Raw genomic sequence first — 21464 nt, 5'->3', positions numbered from 1 at the left:
AACCTGTATGGGAAGCCATCCCTGAAGAGATTAAGAATGCTGCCAGGGTCAGGTGTTTTGTGTTTCAGAGCATATAACCAGAGTTTGGTTCTCTAGTTGTTGGTATAAGCGGTATAAAATGGCATAAAGATGACAAACAAACTCTTTGGAACTACTCTGTTCATTATGATGTACATGAATATTACCAGTTTGTTAATGCTGCTAAGGTTTACAGAATAGGCAAAGTTAGCAAGTGATGTGCAGTGATAGCAAGTGATATCATAGTCTGATATAGTTTCCTATTCTTTCCTTTCACTGTCCTTCTGAATCCTTGGATCGCCATATTTCGTGATTTTGCCATTTTTGCCACCATTTGTTTTTCACTGGGTTGTGCAAATATCGAACTATTAAAAAGTAGTCATAAAAAGTGTTTGTCAACTTTGACAACACAATATTAGTTTTTTCCATTACCTGAAAAACAGTGAAATTGGACATCTGAGGTTTTATAAGGAGAGCAACCTTTTATATTCTATTCCAATTTTACTCTATCAAACATATTACATTAGATTCTGATTAGCTTGAATGAAACTTCTCTTGGTCCATTTTATCCTCAGAGAATTCTCTCCACACACATGCATGAAAATGTGTCTTGTAAGGTTTGACTTGAAATACACCAAACATAATTTATTACGTTTCTCAAGCTTTACATTTGAATGCACAAAAATAAGATCAATTGCAAATGTTTGATATGAGAACATACTTCTCACCTTTTAATGTCCTGTGGCATCAATAACCCTGATAAAGTTAGGTTGACTGAGGTGAATTTTACAGTACAAACACTACTCACACTGGGCAAGTTTTCACTGTCTTAAGTTTTATTCTTTTGCAGAATAAGGTTTGCATGGGCAAGTGCCACTTACAATTTGGGTTGAAAATGTAAAAACCTACCATCTACTGCTGATAACTGACTGACAAACAAAATACGTTTTACTTTGCTGAACTGAAAGGTTGTACAACAAAATTATACACAAACTAGTTCAGCAGTAATACCACAACTAAAAGCCAGAGTAGGCAATACACATCAAAACACTATAGTTTTCTTGTACATGTATAATGAAGAAGGTTAAAAACACATTTTCAACAAATCATCTATACAATTACACAGACTAAAATACACAAACTCTAAAATAAGATTTTGTATTCAAAGAGACATTCAATCGATGCAGAATTTACAGAGGTTGAACGTTATTTATACTGTACGTATTAATAAAACTATATTTAAGAGTATCATTCCACATTCATTACAATATAAATCACAAGTAATTGATATTAAAAATACTGAATGCTAAATGATTACTAGTTGCCTTTAACAGTTCTCTAATCCAAAATGATTTTGTGTACAGACTGAAAATCATTTACTTTGTGTACAGCACTATTTACGAATTATGTGTGGTCAGGATGAAGACTTGTGGTAGTCATATCACCATTAGGATTTGACTTGATCTTGACTAATCGCAGGTACTCATTCAATCCCATGAGCCACCAGTATCTCTGTTAAGTGGTTAAGGTATGATGAGTCTGGATATCCATTCCTACACACAAACAAACTTTTATGTCTTATTTCCACTTTACGAAGACAAAAAAATAGCAAAACTATTCAGATGTATGTGTTACAAGATACACACACACGTAAGTAAAACAACATCTAGTGAAATACTGAATAAACCATGTACATGAAGAAAAAAGTACATTTCTGAGTATATGAGTAACAGTTCCAACATCTGTACTCACAGACTCTTTCCTCCGTCCATCTTTGTCTTGTGAGGAATCTTTCCCCAGGTCACTTTTCCACCTTCACCGTCAATCTTGCCTGGACTTACAGCAAAAGTTAGCCCTTGATGAAAAGCCTTTTTAAGGCAGCACAATAAAGCCCATCCTTTTGAGCTGAGTGGCAGGTAGGCCTCAAACAGACCACCCTGGAATGATGACCCGGGACATGGATCGGTATCCTAGAAGAGATGTGTAGAGCGAGGCCTGATTATTGTATACCACATGCTATGATGCTTCACTCTAAAAATTAAGTATTAGGAATAATACCCCCTGTATGCCATCAGGTATGCAATATGTGATCTTGGCTGTTGTGTATCTGTCAAAACCAGGAATGCTCAAAGATATCTCTGAAAATCTCACAGTGCCACGGATGCCATTCTGATCTTTTCTGGCCTCTTTTCCTGAATGCTGCTCTTCTTGATGCTCCTGCATCTGATTCTGTCGTACAGCCTTTGAGCCATGTACCGGATTCTCTAGAACCTTCTTCTTAGAATGCAACTCTTCCAGTCCACAAACTCTGCATTGTGAATGCTTTGGGAGGCAGACACTGCATAGGATGACACCACAGCTGGTCAGTTTCACATCGGGTCCACTTGCTCCACATACACAATGGCCTAAAGGTTTATGGGAAAGCAGGTTGGTCTGTTTCAACGACAATGAGATATCTTCTTTTTTGTGTGCTCTGGGAGGAAAAGAACTTTGCTCATCACTTCTTAGTCCTGTTTGGTCTTTTCTGACATCATTTGATTGACTGGGTAAGCTTGACTTGCTTAATTCATCCTTTGACTTAAGTTTTTCTGACCTTTCGAATGTAGCCAATTTCTGTTTCGTTGACTGACTCTTGCATTTGGTTTGACCACTGTTAGATGGAACCATTTCATTTTGATCGGACTTAAAGTGGTCCACTTTTGGTACCCGATTGCTCATTTGGTCTAGAGTGCTTAAAGATGCCTTGGCTGTTCCCTGAGCTACACCCTCCTGCAGGAGCACAGTTTTCTCAAACGAATTAGAATCCTTCACAGGAAATACCTCCCTAAATATATCACTGACTTGAGAGCAGAGCAATTTTGGCCCAAGCATGAAAACTCTGTCCATCAATGTGTGCAAGATGACTTTACGAAAACGCGACTGCACATCTGTGCAGCAGGCCTCAAACACTTCATCTTTTTCAACCAGGCCAAGCTCAGCCAAACGCAACTCCCGAACAGTGAAGTCACTGGCTACCATAGCCACTAAATTCTGAAACTGACGATGACTTTCCTCAACCTTAGAGGACTCTGTGCCCTTCAGTACCACACTCACCTCTGTTTTGCCTACTTGTTTCTCGGACATCTGCAAGTCAGATTTTATGCTGTCCACTTGATTGAGGTAAGCTTCTTTAATGTAGTTCCACATTACTGAAGACACTGTGACTTCTGCTTCCACTGTAGAAACCGGTAAACCTATACTGTCTTTACCACCACTAAGGCTATTGGATCTTGCTCTTTGATGTGCATGTGTGTTAGTCAATGACCCAGTAGCGATCTGGTTCTTTTGCACTTGCTCTTTTAGGCAAAGCTGACCAGAAAAACTACTGGTCCTCCTTAAAGGAGATTTGGAAGTGGACACTGATGTTGCGAAGGGGGCAGCGGACTTCAATTCTGTATTACTATCCAAAAGAGCATTCACACTTGGGTTCAACGTGGCATTGATTCCTGTTGCCAATGCAGAAGTGTATGCAGGGTAAGAAGTTGATTTGCCAGTGGATGTGTTGCTCCCTAATGTATTCAAAGATAGTGTGTCTTGGTTTTTAAACAGGACATCCTCCCCTGTACAGTTTAGCCCTGTCATCCTGAACGTTTGAGTTCCCTCACCGGTCACTTCATGACTGATAATGCCTGCAGTACTAAGGGAAGGCCTAATGGGTGGAGTTGACTGAGAGTTCGGGGTTAACGTTAGCATTTCCACTTTGTTTGTGATACTCTTCAGATCTCCACCCATCTCCTCCTTAGCACAAAGGCCTCTACCTCCAAACCCAGAGCTCTTAAACCGAGCCGCTAGTTTGTATTCTTTTCCGCCCTCTCCTTTTCGTTCTGTGTTTGAGCCGATCAGTTTAGGGGTCATTGGAGTTTGCACTTCGTTTTTCTTCTTCATTTGTTGTTCGTTTTCAAAGGGTTCCGGTGATGGTGATGCAGAACTGGAAGAGGATGCTGGTAAGTCTGTCATGCTCCCCATCATTCCCTTCCCCGTCCCAATCAGTAGAATTTGTTTGGCCTGAGATACCTCACTTTTCTCCCCCACTATATAAAAGTTGTCTTGGTCATAACTAAGGAGAACATTAGGGAGTACTGACTGCACGTTTTTTAACGCTGCAGTCAGACCATTTGGCAAGCAGAGGATGCGTCTCTGAAGCTGGTCCTTCCTCAGGCAATTCTCTTGCTGTTGGTAAAGCTGCCTCAGCTCCTTGTGAGCTTGCCGCATTTTCTTTGTATCCTGTGACCCTGGTGGTACCTCTGATTGCAGGTACAGGGTTGTGACCCCGTCAGATGTCACGTGAACCACTTGCACGCCATGATTTTGCAATAAATGCCTGTACTCTTTGTTGTTCTGCAAATATGCAAACACATCAGCTTCCATGATGAGTGAAAGATCTTGCCAATTGGTTTCATCTATTCTGCACTCTGCCCCCTCCTCCACTTTGGCTTTTTCAGGTTTGGTGCTCTTTTTCAGTCCATACCCCTCTTTTCCTAAACCCAGAGTAGATTCAAAGCCATGTTCTCTCATGTAAAATTCTGATGACTGGTGTGCAGAACTGGTCCAACTCTGTTGCTCTTGACTCCCAAGGTCTTCCCTTTTCTCTGGAGCATGGCAGCTATTTTCACTAGGATCAGGATATTTGGTCTTTGAAAGGTTTTGAGTGAGACTAAAGTACTTCTGCATATAAGACAAGGCATCCTGAACCTCAGAATATGTGCCTTGCAAGGTGCACGTCTGCTGTATTAGGCCAGGTTTCATATGTAGGCCTGGAAATTTGCAGCACAGTGTGTTTAGTGTCTCTGCACGCTGTTGAAGCTGACTGCAATCTATGCTCACAGTCATATCGAGGACCACCTAAATAAAGACAATGACACAAAATGTAAATATGGAAAATGTAAGGAAAAGTAAAATATAATGTTTATATTGTTAGCCAACCTTATTCAGGCTCAAGGGCGTGTGAATTGCGAAGCTCAAAGAGAGTTCATACTTTCTGCCATCTAGCTCTATAATGTGAGGACGATGACGAAGTGCACTCTGGACCACTAAATGAAACCAAAGAGAGATGATCAATCTCCTTTGAGAAGCAAAAACTGCATCAGCAGTTTTACAAACAAGATGTTTGCATAATCAGATGCACACAAATGTTAATTTATGATAGTGACCTCTTTATAAAAGCATCAGACTTTCAATGTTTGTCTTAGAAATAACGCAATACTCATTTGTCGTACGATGCTGCGAGACGCACACCCAAGCACACTAAAAACTCACTTGCTATTTACATTGAAATTCCTCCACCGACAAACACTTTATCAATAACTGAGTCTGACAACACAACCTAGCCTTGCCAGATCAATCGGCCTGCAAGGGTCAGACCTCATTAGCTATATGCAAACTCTGGCAGCCTTGGACTGTATCTGTGCATTTGGACTGTTTCCTATTCCTATTTCAAAGTACTTTGACAATTATTTTTAAATACACTTTTCCAGCACCAGAAATATAAAGAGTGAGATAAGATTTTTTTAATCATGTGACCACATATTTAAAGGTCCAGTGTATGAATTTTAGCGGCATGTAGCGGTGAGGTTGCAAATTGCAACCAATGGCTCACTCCACCCCTCCCTTTCGAAGCACTACGGTGGCTGACACAGAGCTAAGATGTCGTCACGCATTTGCTTCTTTGCCGAAGGAGATCATGTATTTACGAAATGTGCTCTACAGAGCAGTTTGTCCATTTAGGGCTACTGTAGAAACAACATTAATGTAAGGAGACCCGCGGTGTATGTAGATAGAAATTGCTCATTCTAAGGTAATTAAAACATAACACTTCATTATGTAAGGTCTTTATACACCTCTGAAGACATAGTTATGTATATTCTGTTGCATTTCTGTCAATAGATCCTCTAAAAAGAATCACAGATAAAATACATTTCATTTTAAAGCAAACTTGTCTATCTAAAAAAAAGCAAGTCATAGTGGATTGCTAATGCATAAACGTAGCCTACATTATATTATATTTATACATTTAGATGTTTCTCACACAGTGCTTCCTGCACTTATGCCTCTCTCCTTTTCGACAGCCGTCCCAAACAAACTCTAACCTCTGCTCTCCTCAAAGGTGATGAGGGCGCACGTGGGTGGTCCACTGATGACAGTAACCGACGTGACATCTCCTCCTCCGTTCCTCGCGCGTAGGAAGTGAATCAGGAGTTTGTCCCGGAGCCGTTCGTGATCCGCGTCTGTCGGCAAACCGTGAACGTACAATGCACGGCCTTCCTCTGCCATCCTGCACCTATACCTATAATGTAACACGAACACGTGGTTAATATTGATGTAACTATTAATGCGGACAGCAAACTATATGCGCGGATATATATATATTTTCAAGCAATACTAGTTACTTTTACTTGTTTTTGGTATCAAAAGCTTAAAGTCGGAGTTCAGTGAAGCGTTTGTTTATATCGGAGCATACAGGAAGTGTAACTAACAACAGAGTTCGTGAGAAGCACAGTTATACTGTTGTTTCAAGATAAAATGCGCAATGCACATCTTCACCTCACCTCACCCCTGCGTGCTATCAACACTTCGCTGTTGTGTCGCTTTTCAGATGAAGCCGTTTTTCATTTCCTAAAGAGATATTTCAGTGTCTGTCTCGCGTCGCGTCGACAGTGAAATAAAAGTGAAAGTGAGAATTGTGGAATTGGGCTTTTTCAAAAAGTTTTTATGACTTGAGAAAGTAAAAAAACTGCACCCGCTGCATTCCGCTCAAGTAAAAACGGTAACGTCTTTTTTGTCTAATGTTTGAAATATGTTTTGTAAACAAAACCCTGGTGAAAAGAACTCATAACATAGTATTGAATTCAGTGGAATTTATTTTATAAATGTGGCCATCTAAATGGGTGAGTAGCTTCATTTTAAAGGCTATAATTTAACATTTTGGTCATACTTAATTCCCTTACTTTTGTGTCATTTTTGCCATTTTGGTGTCTTATTCTCCTATAGTTTAGACTATTTTAATAACAAAGAATAAATATATGTATACAAACTTTTATGTAAATATTTATCCCTTTATGATTAATCATTCAATAACACAAATATGTGGTTTAAAAATCGAATGTTTTGTTTTTTTATGGAATTTTACACATAAAAGGAATTTCTTGACGCGCCATCTAGCGGTGATGTCGTGCTGCTGCTGGAAATATCTTCTCACATTCTGGTCTATTAATACCCAGAAGCAACCGTGTGTCAGGTCACGCTTCGCTCATGAAAGGACATGCGGTCGTTTTTATGAACAGAAATTATGAAAAATTGTGAGCACTGTCTATCTCAGATATCCAGTTTATTTTGGGATAAATGATTATATTATTGAAGTACAGCCTGAACAACAACAGAGGAATTTAAAGGTAAGAAGAGCCTTGCTTTATAATATACTGTAGTGTTTGACATGCCACGTAAGTGCTTTACTTAGCTGTATTTCCAAGACTGACTGTCACTATCTTCTGTTGTTTTCGAATGCCAACAGCAAAAGACTCTGAATTAAAACACGCTATATCTTACTACAGCTTCTGTTTTATTTTATTTTATAGTTCTCATTTACACCACTCTGAGACACTACCACACTCCTGTTGGGATGTCCCGGGACACCTTTGCCTTCACCTCTGCCTCTCTGCGCTCCTTAAGGCTGGAACAAGAGCTTCAGGACTGGGAGGATGCCAGACGGGCACTGGCACACAGGAGAGCCATGACCAGGCGTCCGCTGCCTGCTGCCCCAAGACTCCGGCATGGAAATGAGAGGATCCAGACCATCCGTGCTCCTCCACCTCAAATACAGTGCAGAGATCCAGCCATCCATAATATCTTCATGTGTGGAGACATGAAGAGAGTGTACACTGTGCTTAAAGAGCCAGGCATGGTCAACGCATTGGTGGAGACAGTTCATGAAGAGATGGCGTGGGCCCCGGAGATGGGTAGGACCCTTTTGGGGTAAAAATTTGGGCATTATACAGAGTCGTGTGATTTCTTATATTTTCAATAAGTTGATAATTGTTGATTATTTTATTTATTCTGTGGTGCAGGAATGTGGACTCTTATCTCAAAGGTGAAGCAGACGTCTGCACTGCGTTTGGCTGCCAGCAAGGGGCACTCTGGCTGTGTTGAGGAACTGCTGTTTAGGGGAGCAGAGGTGGATGCAGACCCAGGAGGGCGATCAGCTTTACATGACGCTTGCTCAGGCGGCCATCACGTCTGCGTGCGCCTGCTCCTGGACCACGGGGCCGACCCAGACGTGCTGTCTGTTGATGGCAATGCCCCGTTGCACCTCTGCAATGCAGTGGAAACATATCAGTGAGTATACTAAAGTTAAATAACAAAAGCTTATGAGCCCGAACACATTTTGCGTCAATCATTTTTACGTAAATGATTACATTTTGTGTTACACCTTTTGACATTGAAGGTGCACAATAAAAAGACTTCCATCTACATTCAAGTTTACAGGTTTCAATTCTGTAAACGTATCTGCCTTGTAGGTGTGCTGAGCACTTGGTGACCAGTGGTGCGCTCTTAAATGTGACCCAGAAGGACACATGTATCACCCCCCTTCATGTGGCCTGCAGAAGAGGGCTGGAAGACCACGTCAAGCTCTACTTGTCTTACGGAGGGGACGTGACGGCTCAGAGCCAAGAAGGTGAAACGCCCCTAAATGCGGCCTGTGCCGGTGCAGAGAGGCCAGCAGACGCAGGGCGGTACCTGCGTATTGTCCAGAGGCTGTTGGCGGCTGGGGCAAACGCACAGACTGCAGGAAGAAAGAAGCACACGGCCCTGCATAACGCCTGTGGAAACTGTTGTCCACGGATAGTTGAAATACTGCTAAAACACGGGGCCCAAGCAGATGTAGCTAACTGTGCTGGATACACACCTATGGACTGCCTGCTGCAGGTAGAATTGAGGGTTAAGACTGCAGATCAGACAAGTTAATTTTAAGACATAATTGCCTCTTTTTCTTTTTTTTTCAGGTAATAGAGGATTACCCAGACCAGCAGCCAGACCTTGTAGCTCGATTGCTTCTTAACTATGGAGCACAGCCTGCGTCAACTAGAGTAAGCACATACTAAATACAAAATACTTTAGAATCAGGATATTTAACAAGAAAGAACTGCTGGGTTGGGAGTTAACCCCATCAACCGATGTTGCTATTTCATAGACTGTCCATCCAAAGCTCACAAACATTTGCATCATTTTCTTTGTTATGAATCCATATTTTTTATGTCTGCATGTGTCTCAGATGCTGAAACTCTGCCTTCTCTCTCCTGACACTATGGAGGTGATGCTGAATTGTTATGAAGTCGTGCCAGCATGTGATGAGTGGTTAGAGGACATGCCTGAGGAACTACAAAAGGTGTCTTTGAAAGCACATAAACAATGTCATGAGAAAAAGCTGTTCTATTATAGCTCTGGAAAAATGTGAGAAACAGGAGACCTAAGCCATTTGTTTTTATTTAATCCAGAAACAGTTGAGCTCTTAAAGAGATCTTTTTTTGTGATTTGTCATGATTGTCAGGATAACATGATTTTATTAAGCCTCTACTTGTATTTTTAAGATCTCTTTGATTACCGTATGCCTATTCCACTTTTGATTATAATTGTTTGTTTGTTTAGGAACATCAGTGTTTTTTGGACACGGTCAGACGAATGAGCGGTCAGCCGCGCTCTCTTCAGCACCTGTGCCGCTGTGCGCTCCGCCGCCACCTGGGGTCGCTGTGTCACGTTTCGATACAACAGCTAAACATCCCCGGCGTTTTAAAAGATTATCTGCTGCTGCAAAATGATGGACAACTCCGGTGAAAGAAATGTGATTTACTTCAAATTACTTTTCTAAACAAGCTATCATATCATCACATGCAAAGAGGTCCCAGCATGCATTGCAATGTTGTTGTTTTGCTGTTTGATTCAAGTAGTGGTCGCTGCAGCCCGGAGAACGGAAGGTGGGAGGAGTTAACGCCACAAACTGCATGTGGGAGGAGCTTAGGCCGCAAGGAGGCTGGATTTTCACGCGGTGACTAGTCTTGTATTTTTTATACAAAATATTCAATATGTGGATATTGAGACTTGTCCAGCAGGGGGCAGTAAGGCATTGTGTATGGGGCATTGTTAAAGGTTGTTAAGAAGCGTAGTGTGTCGCGCCAGTGTATGCTTTTGTGTGCATGTCTGAAGCTGTGATGGGTCCTCAATAAAGTGACCATCGAGAATTATGGCCTTCTCTGAGTCTTCTTTTTGTTAGTATCCCAAGATACTACACCAACTGTGGATCATGAACCAATACTACAACACACGACATTAAATAAACCGATCAAAATCCTCTGGAGGTTTTTACAGCCCACTTAAGTCCCACCCACTTGCGGTTGCCCCGCCCATCTGCACCTCGCTCCGATCTCCGTTTTTACCTAACTCGTTTGATTCGCTGTTGTTTTTGTCTTTATTGATTATGAGCTGAAAATAAGAGTTCATCTTTTTACAGAAAGACCTTTGTCGTTATTGTAGTATTAGATATTTCAAATAACCACTGTACACTCAAGTTATAAAACCATAACATGTGCAAGAATATTATGAGTATTTTATTCCGCAGGGTGAAAGTAGCCTCTTGTCTCGCTGAATGGTTTGGCGACCACGTGACCTCCCCCTTTACACTAAGCGTCAGCTGTAAACGTGCGCGTCCCTGTGAGAGTGTACGTGTGTTTATTTATCTCTAATCCTGTGAACTATTGTGTATATCAACTGGTGCTGGGACTGAAACAGCGTCGAACAAGAATGATCTGACTGAAGAGAAGGTAGATGTCCTGTATTATGCGTATATTTTTAAAGGGAATGCGTTAAAAAGCTCGCGAATCAAGGTCGTCCTACACCGCCGCTAACGTTACACGATTAGCTGCCATCTCACCCAGACACGAAAATAACAGCAGATAACTTTTAATCCGAGGACGTTTCTGTTCGTTTTTCCTTCTGATTTTGTTCAGTATCAAGTCATAACTTGATTATGAGGATTGTTGTGAAAGTAAACATGTAATGATAGAAGTTTGTGGAAGGCTTTATGGTTTTAGCGGAAACGGCTAGTCTTGAGAGGAAGATACTGTCTGAACTGTACCGTTAATTGATAAACATAATTATGAACAGGTGAAATTAGATCATTTGAAATACAGTTTTTGTTGTTGTTTAAGAAAATAAAATGCAAAATTTGACAGTGCGATTGCCTAATGCAGACTGCTAAGTGTGTCACTTAATGTTAGGTAATGGAGTTATGGCTTTATATACTCTTTAAGTACCTTACAGAGCTCTTAAAGTTCGTTTAGTCTTTCTTAACAGGTCATTCTTACTGACTGCCTTTGTTTAGCGATCCGTTATTACAGTAATATAACAGTTGCCTATTATTATACATAATAACTTCCAGATTCAGACAGGTAACCAAGAACCCAATTTGCTTTAAAACACACGTCCTCTTATTGTACACATTTTATTACAAAGACGAAAAAATGTGTCTCTAAAACGGTCACTTAAAATATTAAGTAACTTGGCATTTAAAACAACTTTTATTTTGGGATGATGTCACTAAATCTTGTTATTGTATTGGATAATGTCAAATGAAGAGTTTGTTCTCCCTGACTATCCTTTTTTGCGAAAATCATTTCATGTTCACCCAAGCTCTTTGTTTTTTTCCCCATGTAGGCAGAGAGGGGCAGGGATGGCGGTGTGTGCTCTTACTGTGCTAGACGGGCTTGGGGGGGAGGCCACGGCCCTGGGCAGTGTGATCGTCCTGTTTCTGGCCGTGGTTCTCGCTTGGCTGTCCACCCACGTAGCCGACCGCGGAGATCACATTCTGGGAACCATTCTCACCGTGGGTGCCCACGCCTCTCTTATCGGCCTAGGGGGTCACGACAGCTACACGGGTCCTCCTTCCAGCTCAGAGTCCAGCGAGCAGCCAGACGAAGTGCCTGTGGAGGAGGAGAAACAGGAAGAGGGGGACGCCAGACCGGATGGGGGAGATGAGGTGCCGGGAGATGAGCTGCTGGACATTCAGGGCGGAAGGAAGAAAGTGAGTTTTGTTGCGTGTGATGAAAAGGAGGAAGGGATGGAGGAGGAAGAAGAGGATGAGGTCACCAGTATCACAGTTCGACTGAAGTTCCTGAATGACACGGAGGAGCTTGCTGTGCTCAGACCTCAGGACACAGTTGGACTACTGAAGAGGTGATGAGTCACACACTTTGACAATACACACATTAGGTGAGGAAAACCACTCAATTATGCACTTATGAGGAGACGGGCCGTTTGTTTACATATAAATGAGAGAAATCACAATGTTCGATGTGTTAGCTGTGGGAAAGGAACGTTTTTAAATTAAAAATCTTTGATCTTATCTAGTTCATACGTAAAAACATTTATTTTACTTAAATGTTCTTCATAGAGTGTTTTATGTGTTTTAGTAAATACTTCTCTGGCCGTGAACATCAGATAAAGCTCATCTTCCAGGGTCAGCTCCTTCAGGACCCCCAGCGCTCTCTCCTGTCTCTGAACATCACCCACAACAGTGTGCTCCACTGCCACATCTCTCAAGCCCAGACGCTCCGTGAGGCCGCTCCAGAAGAGAACCCCCGACCTGGTGGGATGTCCGTGTTCGGCGGGGGTTTGCGATCAGCCGGTGTGGCTCTCAGCACAGGGAGTCTTGTCGTCCCCATATTTGTGGTCCTGCTCGCTGTGGTCTGGTACTTCCGAATCAACTACCGCCAGCTCTTCACCGCGCCCGCCACCATCTCTCTGGTCGGCGTCACAGTCTTCTTCAGTTTCCTCATCTTTGGTATGCACAGTCGATGAGATGACAGATGAAAATATTCCTCAGAAAATGATGCCAATACTAAGGAGAAGTATTGAGAAGGTGCGAGAAACCAGAGAAGAGCAATCAGCAGTCATTGGTAGCAGAGAAAGCTCTCAGGGAGCCTTTGAGGCTTCTGGTGCCATTTCCATGATTGAAATTGTGTTCGTGTGTGATGAGAATGTAACATTGCTGTATAATTTAGCTTCTTGAAAAATTGACCTTGTATAATTATTTAATCTCCGCCTGAGATGTAGCTTCGTATGAGAAGAGCAATTTAGATCACACATCTGATTTAACACTCATTTAGAGAACTTGCAGTTTAATCAGTTGTTGTGGTACGTCTTCACCAGTGATGACAACCCTGTTTTTTTTTTACATAGTTGCAAAGTCAAAAACGTTCAAATAATGACAAACAGCTGTGATGCGTTAACAGGTGCTATGATACAATTTGCTTTCATTCGATTATTTCATGTTTAAAGTTGAAGAATGTTTGCAAGTAATACTGAAATCTGTATATATTTCTACATGACAACTCTGGCACAGCATGTCAGCTGCTATTTCTGCACCTGTTACAGCTCATGGTTATTATCATCATTTATGTGTAGTTTTATACTATATGAAGATCTACAAGAGGCAAACACAATTAGTGCTAAATACGTTTTACCACTATAGTGTTTTATTTTTCTTAAAAGCGTGGTTAAGGTCTATCATGACACTGGTAAAGCAAATCATTTGTTGTAATGTAAAATCTGTATATAGACAATGTATTTACTGTAGATAAAACCAAGAGGATTAAAAACTTTAAGATGTGTGATATAGTTTGGTTACTGTATGAGTATCAAACTTGTCAAGTTTGCTTTTGTCTTAGGGGAAAACATGACTACCGATTCTCACGCTTTATATCACAGACGATTGTTAAAAATGCTTAGTTTTTGTTCTTATGAGGCATTTCAGAATAAATCGTACCGCCTTTGAAATACATTGGTCGTTTTGTTGATGTCTGCTAGTGCACACCGAGAACAGAGCATGATGAGGTTTCAGCATAACTAATTCCAGAATGCTTGTGGAAAGATAGGGCAGCTGAGTCCTGAGAAATATTGTTTTATAAAGACAGAGATAACCAAAAACTTAGCATCACAACAAACACATGCTATAGAACCACCTACATCAATGGTTTATGCTGTTTAACTTGTACCATGTTTGGTATTTTTAATTTTTCCCTTACGCAAGTTCAGGCTCTCAGGTCATTCATATCTTAAGCTAAAATTAACAAAGAAATAAGGCTGTACTAAAAGGATTTAATCCATTTCAAGTGCATTTCAGTCACTATTCTCACTTTGTGTTCAAAGGAGTCACATTTTTAACAAATTAAAAGCTGACACCTAACCTATTAAGTTCTATGAAGTCCACTGAACTCTTCAGCCATCCAGTCACTGGAATCAAATGAAAAATATCAAAAGCTATGATTATAAAAATTTAAAAACAATAACTTCAAGCATTCACAAAGCAGACAAAATAAATAGTGTCAGACTAGGCATGACAATAAACATGTCTATTAATTTAAAAGATTGCGTATTCACAGATTTGGCAGCAAGCTACCAGGTGCACTACTGATATCCATTATTTAGCAAGACGTTGTCAAGAAAGTATGTGTAGCACTGCAGTTGAGAAGAAAACAACAGGGTACAGTTACATTATCAATACATAAAAACCAGTAGAGGACATTGCACAGATGAACCTTACTATATTAACATACTCGAGTAACATGAGCCACCAGTGACCAAACATCACACTCAAATTCATTCTTGCGTTCACCCGCACACACCATGGCACATTTTATGTGTCACTGTAAACGCACATATACTCACAGTACAGAGTATGGAATGGCAGCAAACTGCATAGGAAAAACAAAAAGTGATATAACAGAATCGTTCACAAAAAGAAAACGCCAAGATTCACTTTTCACTGTGCAACATTGTCGTAACAAAAATGACCGCCTGACACCCAGATGTTCTCATTCATCTACCTTCACATTGTGGAAACCAGAGATCATCTAGAGACTGATCAAGTCGCATCCAAAATATTCAGGTCCCGCAGAGTTCAAGTGCATGTGTGACAAATGTTCCTTAGTTTAGGTCATCGTAGATGGTGGGGGCCGGAGGGACAGGCAGTTTCGGTCGTTTTTTCCGACTGGGCAGGCCCAGTGCATTTTGGGAGCTGGTGCTACCACTGCTTCCAGCCACTCTGTCTCTATCCCTCTCTCGTTCTTGTCCTTTATCTCTCTCGCCTCCCCCTCCAGAGCTACTCATGGACAAAGCGCTAGGCTTCTTTTTCTTCTTAGGTCTCTTTGATTCAGAGTTATTGGTGCCTGAGATGGAGAACAGAACAAGAAAATGAGAAAGAGAAGCAGTGAGAAAGGAATAAAGCAGCGTTTAGATCTGTTGAGGTGTCTCACTGGCTTTTGAAGACGCCGAGTCTGATGGTGAGATATCAGAGGAGCCATCCCACTGGAGGCGGGACATGATGAGCTGGCCATCAGCGGCATCATAGCCATCATTTTCCAGCATCGTATCCGAGTCGGGCAGTGCTGACCTATTAAACAGAAAGCATAACATGACCCTACAAAGAAACAAACTGCCGAACGGACAATTGATTTAGCGAGGTGTGCTAGGACATCCGAAAATGAAATTCTGTCATCAAAATCGTATAACTTGCTTCTGTGGAAAACAAACAGAAAACAACCCTACTCATCATTGACTGTCATGCTATGTGCATAAACTGTATATTAGCTGACTACAAGTCTGTTGGCTTGAGATACATTGAGTTGAGAATGAAGCATCATCATCTTTATATTCAAAATATAAAACCAACTGAGATGAAATGCGTCACTCATGGTAACCTGCTGTGGCCATGCAAGACAAGGGAAGAAAATGCCAGCTGTGCCACTTCTGATGGCGTGCCTTCCAAAACCAACCTGTTTTCCACCCTTAAGTCTATTTTATGGATGGCTACTACAAATGACCAAGGCTTGATGAATAAGAACTAAGAGATGGACAGATGTGAGGAAACATGGAAAGTATGCTCGTTTATTTTTGGGCAGGGAGAGGTCAGGTTTGGGGAGAAGGGGTGAAACTCACGCGGACGGCCCAAGGAGAAAGACCCTGACTGCCCTCCTCTGTTCGTCCGTGTGCTGGGGACACCGCTGGGACCTGCCAGGACACAACGTGGCATTACGCACTGCACCAGACACAACGACTGGGCGAGAGACCGAATGAACATCGCCGGTGGGATTCGAGAATGGGCTCCAGGGTTAGATATTAGCATTTAGGGATGGGCGTCTGATGCTGGCGGATGTTCAAAAAGTCTCTCGCATGGTAAAACAGGCAGTGCTTTGAAACAACCCACGGTCGTCCAATTGGGAAATAATGGTGTACTGATATGTCCAATTGGAATGGAGACAGATTATTTCAATTAGACACATTTAAAAATAAGAGAGGCCGAATGATGGCAAATAAAACAGAAAACCAATCAAAAATGGAATTGACGTTGTTGCCAGTTGTGTTCCGTAAAATCAGTCCCAACATAACATGATCATTTCCATTTACACGAATGAAAAAGATCATGTGATCACATGCATAATCAGTATCTAGCACTAAAGCAGCACATACACAGACACAAATGCATAAAGACCTTCAGTATTTTCTCTGTTGCAGAGCACAACCTATACATCTGAACACAGGAATTTCACAGATTCACTATCTGTGACCATACTGGTATATGTAAGGGATAATCCACTGCTAGCTGTGCATTAAAATACTTTAATGCACAGCTAGCAGTGGATTATCCCTTACATGTGGAGGCTAAGAACCCACGACGTGAAGCGAAGGGTGGTTGCCTCTGCGAAGTGCATTAAAAGCCTTTAATGCAATGCTAGCTAGCCATGGATTATCCCGCTTATACCATGGTCAATTGCAAAGTTAAAGGTGTTACTGATGTTTACAGTTTAATTTTTGATCAAGCAGGTTATTTTCGTCAGTTCATTTTAAACATTGATCAAACTGACTGGAACTACCTGTGCATTAAACAGTTTTAATCCACACCTTCAAGCCAATCAGAATCGAGTATTCAAACAGACCATGGTATAACATCCAATATTCATGTTTTTATTAATGACCAGCATAAACCTAATAAGACCAAAATTTGGCAGTTTTTTAAAATAAATTAAACCTTTAATCTCAAGTTCTAAAAAGTTGCCATCTAAATGTTGCTTAAGGTTTAAAAGTGATCTTAAGAATTTACGAAAGTTAAACCTAGAGTAAAGCATAGTGTGAAAAGCCCTTAAAGGGATAGTTCACTCGCCCTCACTTCATTCCAAACCTGTATGACTTTCAGGCATGTGATCAGCCAAGCACAAAAAATGAAGGAAGACTGCACGCACCCTCGCCCAAGCCCCCCAAAATAGTCTTTAAAGGCGGGGTGTCCGATTTCTCTTAGCCGTTGTTGATGTTCAAATCACCAAAACAAACACACCCCTACCCCCATCTGTCGCTTTCGTCAGCGCTCGGCTCGGCTAATGTCTGTCCTGTGCAACTTACTGCTGATTGGCTACAAGGTTGTTTTGGTACTCGGCCCGACTCAGTTGTCTAAAGCGTAATTCGTAAATCGGTTACCCCGCCTTTAACGTTACTAATTCAATGTTACATGATTAATAACAGGCAACTGTTTGCCAAAAATAGATTTTTTTCACTTAGCAACACAAAAACAAACTATTATAATTACCCATTTCTGACTGGCAATTTTGGAAATATCAGTTCAAATGTTTATTAGTTTAACAGTCACCTAATCAATATTGAATAAAATAGGTCTATTTTTGACGGACTCTCTGGAAACATATTTAGATAACTCGCAAAATTATGTCCTGAATGAAGCGGTCGCTCTGCATTTATAACAAGCGTGTGCATGACGTAGAGAGCGTAGAAAAGACTCCGTTGGCCGGTGTGGTGCCGAAAAATGACTCCTGCCAAATTATGACTCTCCATTCCCCAATAACATTAGGTGTTAGCATTAGGTGTGGGGGAGGGGTTAGGATTAGCTAATCCCTCAGCAGTTTCAATGAGGGGAGTCGTGATCTGGCGGGGAGTCCAAATTATTCAAAATAAAAACGTATTTATACAGAAAAATCACATCCCTGGACTTTCTTTCTTCTGCAGAACACAAAAGAAGATATTTTGAAGAATGTTGGTGCCCAAACAACACCGGACCCCATTGACTTGCATCGTATGAAAACAAAACCTTTGAGACATTTCTCAAACTACCTTCTTTTGTGTTTGACAGAAAAAGTCTTATATACACAGGTTTGAATGGCATGAGGGTGAATAAACGATAACAAAATGTTCATTTTTAGTCTCTCCGGACTGGATTCTCAGAATTCCCTCATAGTCATAATATAGACTTCACAAAACAGCTGTAGAGAAATATTCTGTGCTGGCAAAGGAAAAAAGACAAACTTGGTGACTAGACAGAACAGTGAGCAAGTTAACGGGAAAAGCTCTAATTGAGATCAAGGGCTGCATGTATCTAATGTGCACTTGTAAGCATAAATCACACCGAACTCTTACCGAGTACACATTTTCTTTGTGTGCTCTGACACAACCCCACATTGCTGAGGAAAGAAAGAGAAAACAATTTTTTGTTCATTCATTTTGCACCATAAAGCATTAAGATTAGTGATAAGACGATTTTGTATCATGTATTATTTAGCATAAAATTATTTTTGCATAAAACTACACAATCAGAAATTATATTTTGCACAGACTCCAGCACAGAATATCTGGAGTTACTTTCAGTTAAGACAGCACAAACATTCATTTTAGTCTAGGACTATAGCCTTGTCTGTGAAACCGGGCAATAAAAATAGTTTACCGTAGTCAGTATGGATTGTAGTTCCTCGGGTCCAAGAGTCTCGTAACTAATACCAGAACTGTAGTTATACTGGAGGGGAGAGAGTACAACAGTAGTACTGCAAGTCCAACAAAAAGTGACATTTTTTATACAGTGACGTGTATTAAAAGATCTCACCTTGTAAAGATCTGGATTGACACTACTGCTGAGCTCGCCTGTAGTGAGACAAGCGAGAGCGATATTAAACACCCAGTTCCTCACGTCAACAGCAGAAAACCAGATTTAATCATAAAACTCACCATTTTTGTGCTTCAGAGATTTAGATCTCCTCGGAGAGTTTGGATTCTGAGACACACAAACACTTCTTTTTAATATTCACTTAAAAAAGAATTACACACATACACAAATGTTTACGTCTCAGTTTTATTACCTTTTCTGACTTTCTCTTCTTAGCTGTGGGAAACATAATATAAATAGTTTATAAAGTAATATTAGCGACCAAATTCTAATGTGGGAAGTGAGGGAAGGAGAACTCACGTTTCTTTTCTGAACCATAGGACCAGTCGTTGTCGTTTATATCGTCGTTGTCTTCCTGATCACTCTCTGACTTGCTCGTGTTGTTGCTGCTTGCTATTCTGTAGAAAGAGCAGAACACAGAATGGAGAATTCTCTCAATCTTTAGTAGAATCTTTACTCCAGGCTTAATAAAGTCTCAGTCCATCTGTTCCCTCTCAACGCTCTTGTCATACATCTATTGAAAAATGGCCATCAATCCCTTGATTCTGTAAGTATGCTTTCTAATTGGCAAATAATCTGACTTTAACAATGTCATATTTTGAAAATGATATTTTTCGTTTGACAACCATTGGTCACTATAGGTGATGGGTTCGAAACCCAGGGAACAAATAAACTAAATACGTATAACTTAAAAGCACCAAGTTGCTTGGGATAAAAGTAATGTGTAAATTTTTCTTAATAGGTCAGCTATTACACAGCATTCCAAGATAGTATACATTTTCAGATGAGATTTTTAAGCTATTTTAGCAATAAGAGAGCCTAGTAGTGACATCACAGCCCTTTCTTCCACCCCAGCTGACCTGCGGTTGGCTATTCGACTGCTGTTGCGGCCCATCCCAAGACACTTCTCCAGATGAGGAGCAAATCGAGAGGCCGCGATACTCCGGTTACAGTTGGGACATACACACTCCTTATTCTTCCACTGGTTATACACTTGTCCAAAGATGTCCACACCTGGTTGGTCCACTATTTCTATATCAGAGAGAGCAGAGACAAAAATGATATATTTGAAAGCCACCCCTTGTTAACAACACAGCAATACAATAATCATTCATAGCATACTCACCAAAATCCTTCAGGCTTTCTTGGTCCGTTTCATCCAAGAAGAAATAGCCCTGTTTGACGGCCCTGTGCACCTCGAAACACAGCCCCAAACAAGCATCTTCCACCAGATCTGAGTAAACGTCATGAGCCAAGGCCTACAAACGAGAAAGTAAAACTTCAGTTTCGATGGTTTTGCCAATGCAAAAATGTACACAGAATTTTGCGCTCATGAACAGTTTACCTCCAGCTTGGTGTTATCCAGGCCTGACAGAGACATATCCTCCATTTTCATTTGCAACAACTATTCTAGGGGAACTCTCATTGTCCACATAATAGATGAAATGGTGGAAAATACTGCAAAACACACACAAAATGTTATACTACATCGCAACCGATTTGATATTTCACATGTCAGAAAGGCCATGCAAACTATCAATGTTTCATCATATGAGGTCATCAAACACTTACAGAATAATACTGTGTGTATGTGCCATTTTATTTATTATCACTGTGTGAAATTCTACGCCGTTTCCTAACAGACAAACAGTAAAAGGTTTAAATGCTTTTCCCTGGATATAATTTTTACATGCAGTTACCAGGGTCATAATAAAAATGCCACAAATAAAATACCGTATTTATTTTGGTGGGGCACAGCAACAGTCCAGCAAAACAAGCAATTCAAATGAAATAGGGCCAGGAATGCATTTCTATAAGGGCTTGGATTTAAACATCATAAATTTGACAGTTTGCCGCATGCTGCGATTGTAAACACAACTGTCGCACTGCCCCATTTTCTGCATGCTGTACGACTTCCCATAAAAGGGCGGATTTGAGCAACATTGTATCATATTTTCCAGCCACAACGTAATAATGTACCTCGTTAAACTGCCGCCGCTAACAGTAAAGCATATTTACTGCGCCGTTTATACTCACCGAGAGTGAACGGGCCGGGTTGTGGGTCATCCACGAACTTGCTGCTCTTCCATTTATTCACGACAGAGAATCGACATGTTCTAAACGAATCGCCTATATAAATATATATAGTTTTTTTTTAATATTATGGACGATATGATTAATCGTTCAAGTTGCTCGAGCACAGATAAAGAGAGAAAATTAAAAACGCTGCCATTTTGGCCGCGGTCAGACATCACTAGTCAATTACCGATCTGGGATGAGCCGTCGACTCAGCTGCCTATAATTCTACACGGTTCAAATGCATTACCAGCACACGTTCATTCAGCCAAACGCAGTGTAACTGTTTAAGAGGTTTATTTGCCCAAATTGTAAATAGCAGGGATATAACATTTCTTGAAATAGAAAA

The 21464-nt window shown here is 40.9% G+C and overlaps 3 protein-coding genes across 10 annotated transcripts; 1 reads left to right on the top strand and 2 right to left on the bottom strand.

Annotated features, from left to right (window-relative positions):
• Nucleotides 1-754: 754 nt before the first annotated feature.
• Nucleotides 755-6716, bottom strand: si:busm1-163l24.3 (uncharacterized). 4 transcript variants are annotated; one of them, XM_057346762.1, is made up of 6 exons: nucleotides 6598-6709; nucleotides 6144-6340; nucleotides 4981-5087; nucleotides 2077-4899; nucleotides 1771-1988; nucleotides 755-1571 (listed from the first exon to the last, which is right to left on the bottom strand). In XM_057346762.1, exons 2-6 carry the CDS (start codon nucleotides 6325-6327, stop codon nucleotides 1502-1504), a joined length of 3402 nt encoding a protein of 1133 aa, XP_057202745.1. In that variant the 5' UTR covers nucleotides 6328-6340; nucleotides 6598-6709; the 3' UTR covers nucleotides 755-1501. The 4 variants fall into 4 exon arrangements, with proteins under 4 accessions (XP_057202745.1, XP_057202746.1, XP_057202744.1 ...); XM_057346763.1 differs by lacking the exon at nucleotides 6598-6709 and adding an exon at nucleotides 6444-6591; XM_057346761.1 differs by lacking the exon at nucleotides 6598-6709 and adding an exon at nucleotides 6450-6591.
• Nucleotides 6717-7181: 465 nt separating this feature from the next.
• asb16 (ankyrin repeat and SOCS box containing 16) lies at nucleotides 7182-13878 on the top strand. 4 transcript variants are annotated; one of them, XM_057346804.1, is made up of 8 exons: nucleotides 7182-7445; nucleotides 7629-8009; nucleotides 8118-8385; nucleotides 8568-8976; nucleotides 9054-9137; nucleotides 9323-9436; nucleotides 9697-9889; nucleotides 9993-10864. In XM_057346804.1, exons 2-7 carry the CDS (start codon nucleotides 7673-7675, stop codon nucleotides 9880-9882), a joined length of 1398 nt encoding a protein of 465 aa, XP_057202787.1. In that variant the 5' UTR covers nucleotides 7182-7445; nucleotides 7629-7672; the 3' UTR covers nucleotides 9883-9889; nucleotides 9993-10864. The 4 variants fall into 4 exon arrangements, with proteins under 4 accessions (XP_057202787.1, XP_057202786.1, XP_057202789.1 ...); XM_057346803.1 differs by having other exon boundaries at nucleotides 7187-7445; nucleotides 9996-10864; XM_057346806.1 differs by lacking the exons at nucleotides 7182-7445; nucleotides 7629-8009; nucleotides 8118-8385; ... (1 more) ...; nucleotides 9054-9137; nucleotides 9323-9436 and adding exons at nucleotides 11758-12276; nucleotides 12513-13878 and having other exon boundaries at nucleotides 9753-9889; nucleotides 9996-10093.
• Nucleotides 13879-13990: 112 nt separating this feature from the next.
• Nucleotides 13991-21326, bottom strand: atxn7l3a (ataxin 7 like 3a). 2 transcript variants are annotated; one of them, XM_057346820.1, is made up of 13 exons: nucleotides 21077-21326; nucleotides 20385-20497; nucleotides 20166-20298; nucleotides 19900-20071; nucleotides 19340-19437; nucleotides 19233-19255; nucleotides 19102-19147; nucleotides 18980-19017; nucleotides 18824-18892; nucleotides 18520-18563; nucleotides 16039-16110; nucleotides 15357-15493; nucleotides 13991-15269 (listed from the first exon to the last, which is right to left on the bottom strand). In XM_057346820.1, exons 2-13 carry the CDS (start codon nucleotides 20433-20435, stop codon nucleotides 15028-15030), a joined length of 1125 nt encoding a protein of 374 aa, XP_057202803.1. In that variant the 5' UTR covers nucleotides 20436-20497; nucleotides 21077-21326; the 3' UTR covers nucleotides 13991-15027. The 2 variants fall into 2 exon arrangements, with proteins under 2 accessions (XP_057202803.1, XP_057202804.1); XM_057346821.1 differs by lacking the exon at nucleotides 16039-16110 and having other exon boundaries at nucleotides 21077-21324.
• Nucleotides 21327-21464: the final 138 nt, after the last annotated feature.

This window comes from Triplophysa rosa, linkage group LG11 (assembly GCF_024868665.1).
Source record: "Triplophysa rosa linkage group LG11, Trosa_1v2, whole genome shotgun sequence".
NCBI lineage: Eukaryota > Metazoa > Chordata > Actinopteri > Cypriniformes > Nemacheilidae > Triplophysa > Triplophysa rosa.
Note: the sequence above shows the minus strand (reverse complement) of the source record. Positions and strands in the feature narration are given on the sequence as shown.

Excerpts from the sequence above, each read along its gene's own strand:
- si:busm1-163l24.3 (XM_057346760.1), bottom strand. The coding sequence starts at position 6,327 with ATGGCAGAGGAAGGCCGTGCATTGTACGTTCACGGTTTGCCGACAGAC. Across the intron at positions 5,088-6,143 it reads CACCTTTGAGGAGAGCAGAG|TGGTCCAGAGTGCACTTCGT; the intron begins GTTAGAGTTTGT and ends GGTTTCATTTAG. Across the intron at positions 1,572-1,770 it reads ATGGACGGAGGAAAGAGTCT|GAATGGATATCCAGACTCAT; the intron begins GTGAGTACAGAT and ends GTTTGTGTGTAG.
- asb16 (XM_057346804.1), top strand. The coding sequence starts at position 7,673 with ATGTCCCGGGACACCTTTGCCTTCACCTCTGCCTCTCTGCGCTCCTTA. Across the intron at positions 8,010-8,117 it reads GGCGTGGGCCCCGGAGATGG|GAATGTGGACTCTTATCTCA; the intron begins GTAGGACCCTTT and ends TCTGTGGTGCAG. Across the intron at positions 8,977-9,053 it reads CTATGGACTGCCTGCTGCAG|GTAATAGAGGATTACCCAGA; the intron begins GTAGAATTGAGG and ends TTTTTTTTTCAG.
- atxn7l3a (XM_057346820.1), bottom strand. The coding sequence starts at position 20,435 with ATGAAAATGGAGGATATGTCTCTGTCAGGCCTGGATAACACCAAGCTG. Across the intron at positions 20,299-20,384 it reads TGGATAACACCAAGCTGGAG|GCCTTGGCTCATGACGTTTA; the intron begins GTAAACTGTTCA and ends TCTCGTTTGTAG. Across the intron at positions 19,438-19,899 it reads AGTCGAATAGCCAACCGCAG|AATAGCAAGCAGCAACAACA; the intron begins GTCAGCTGGGGT and ends CTCTTTCTACAG.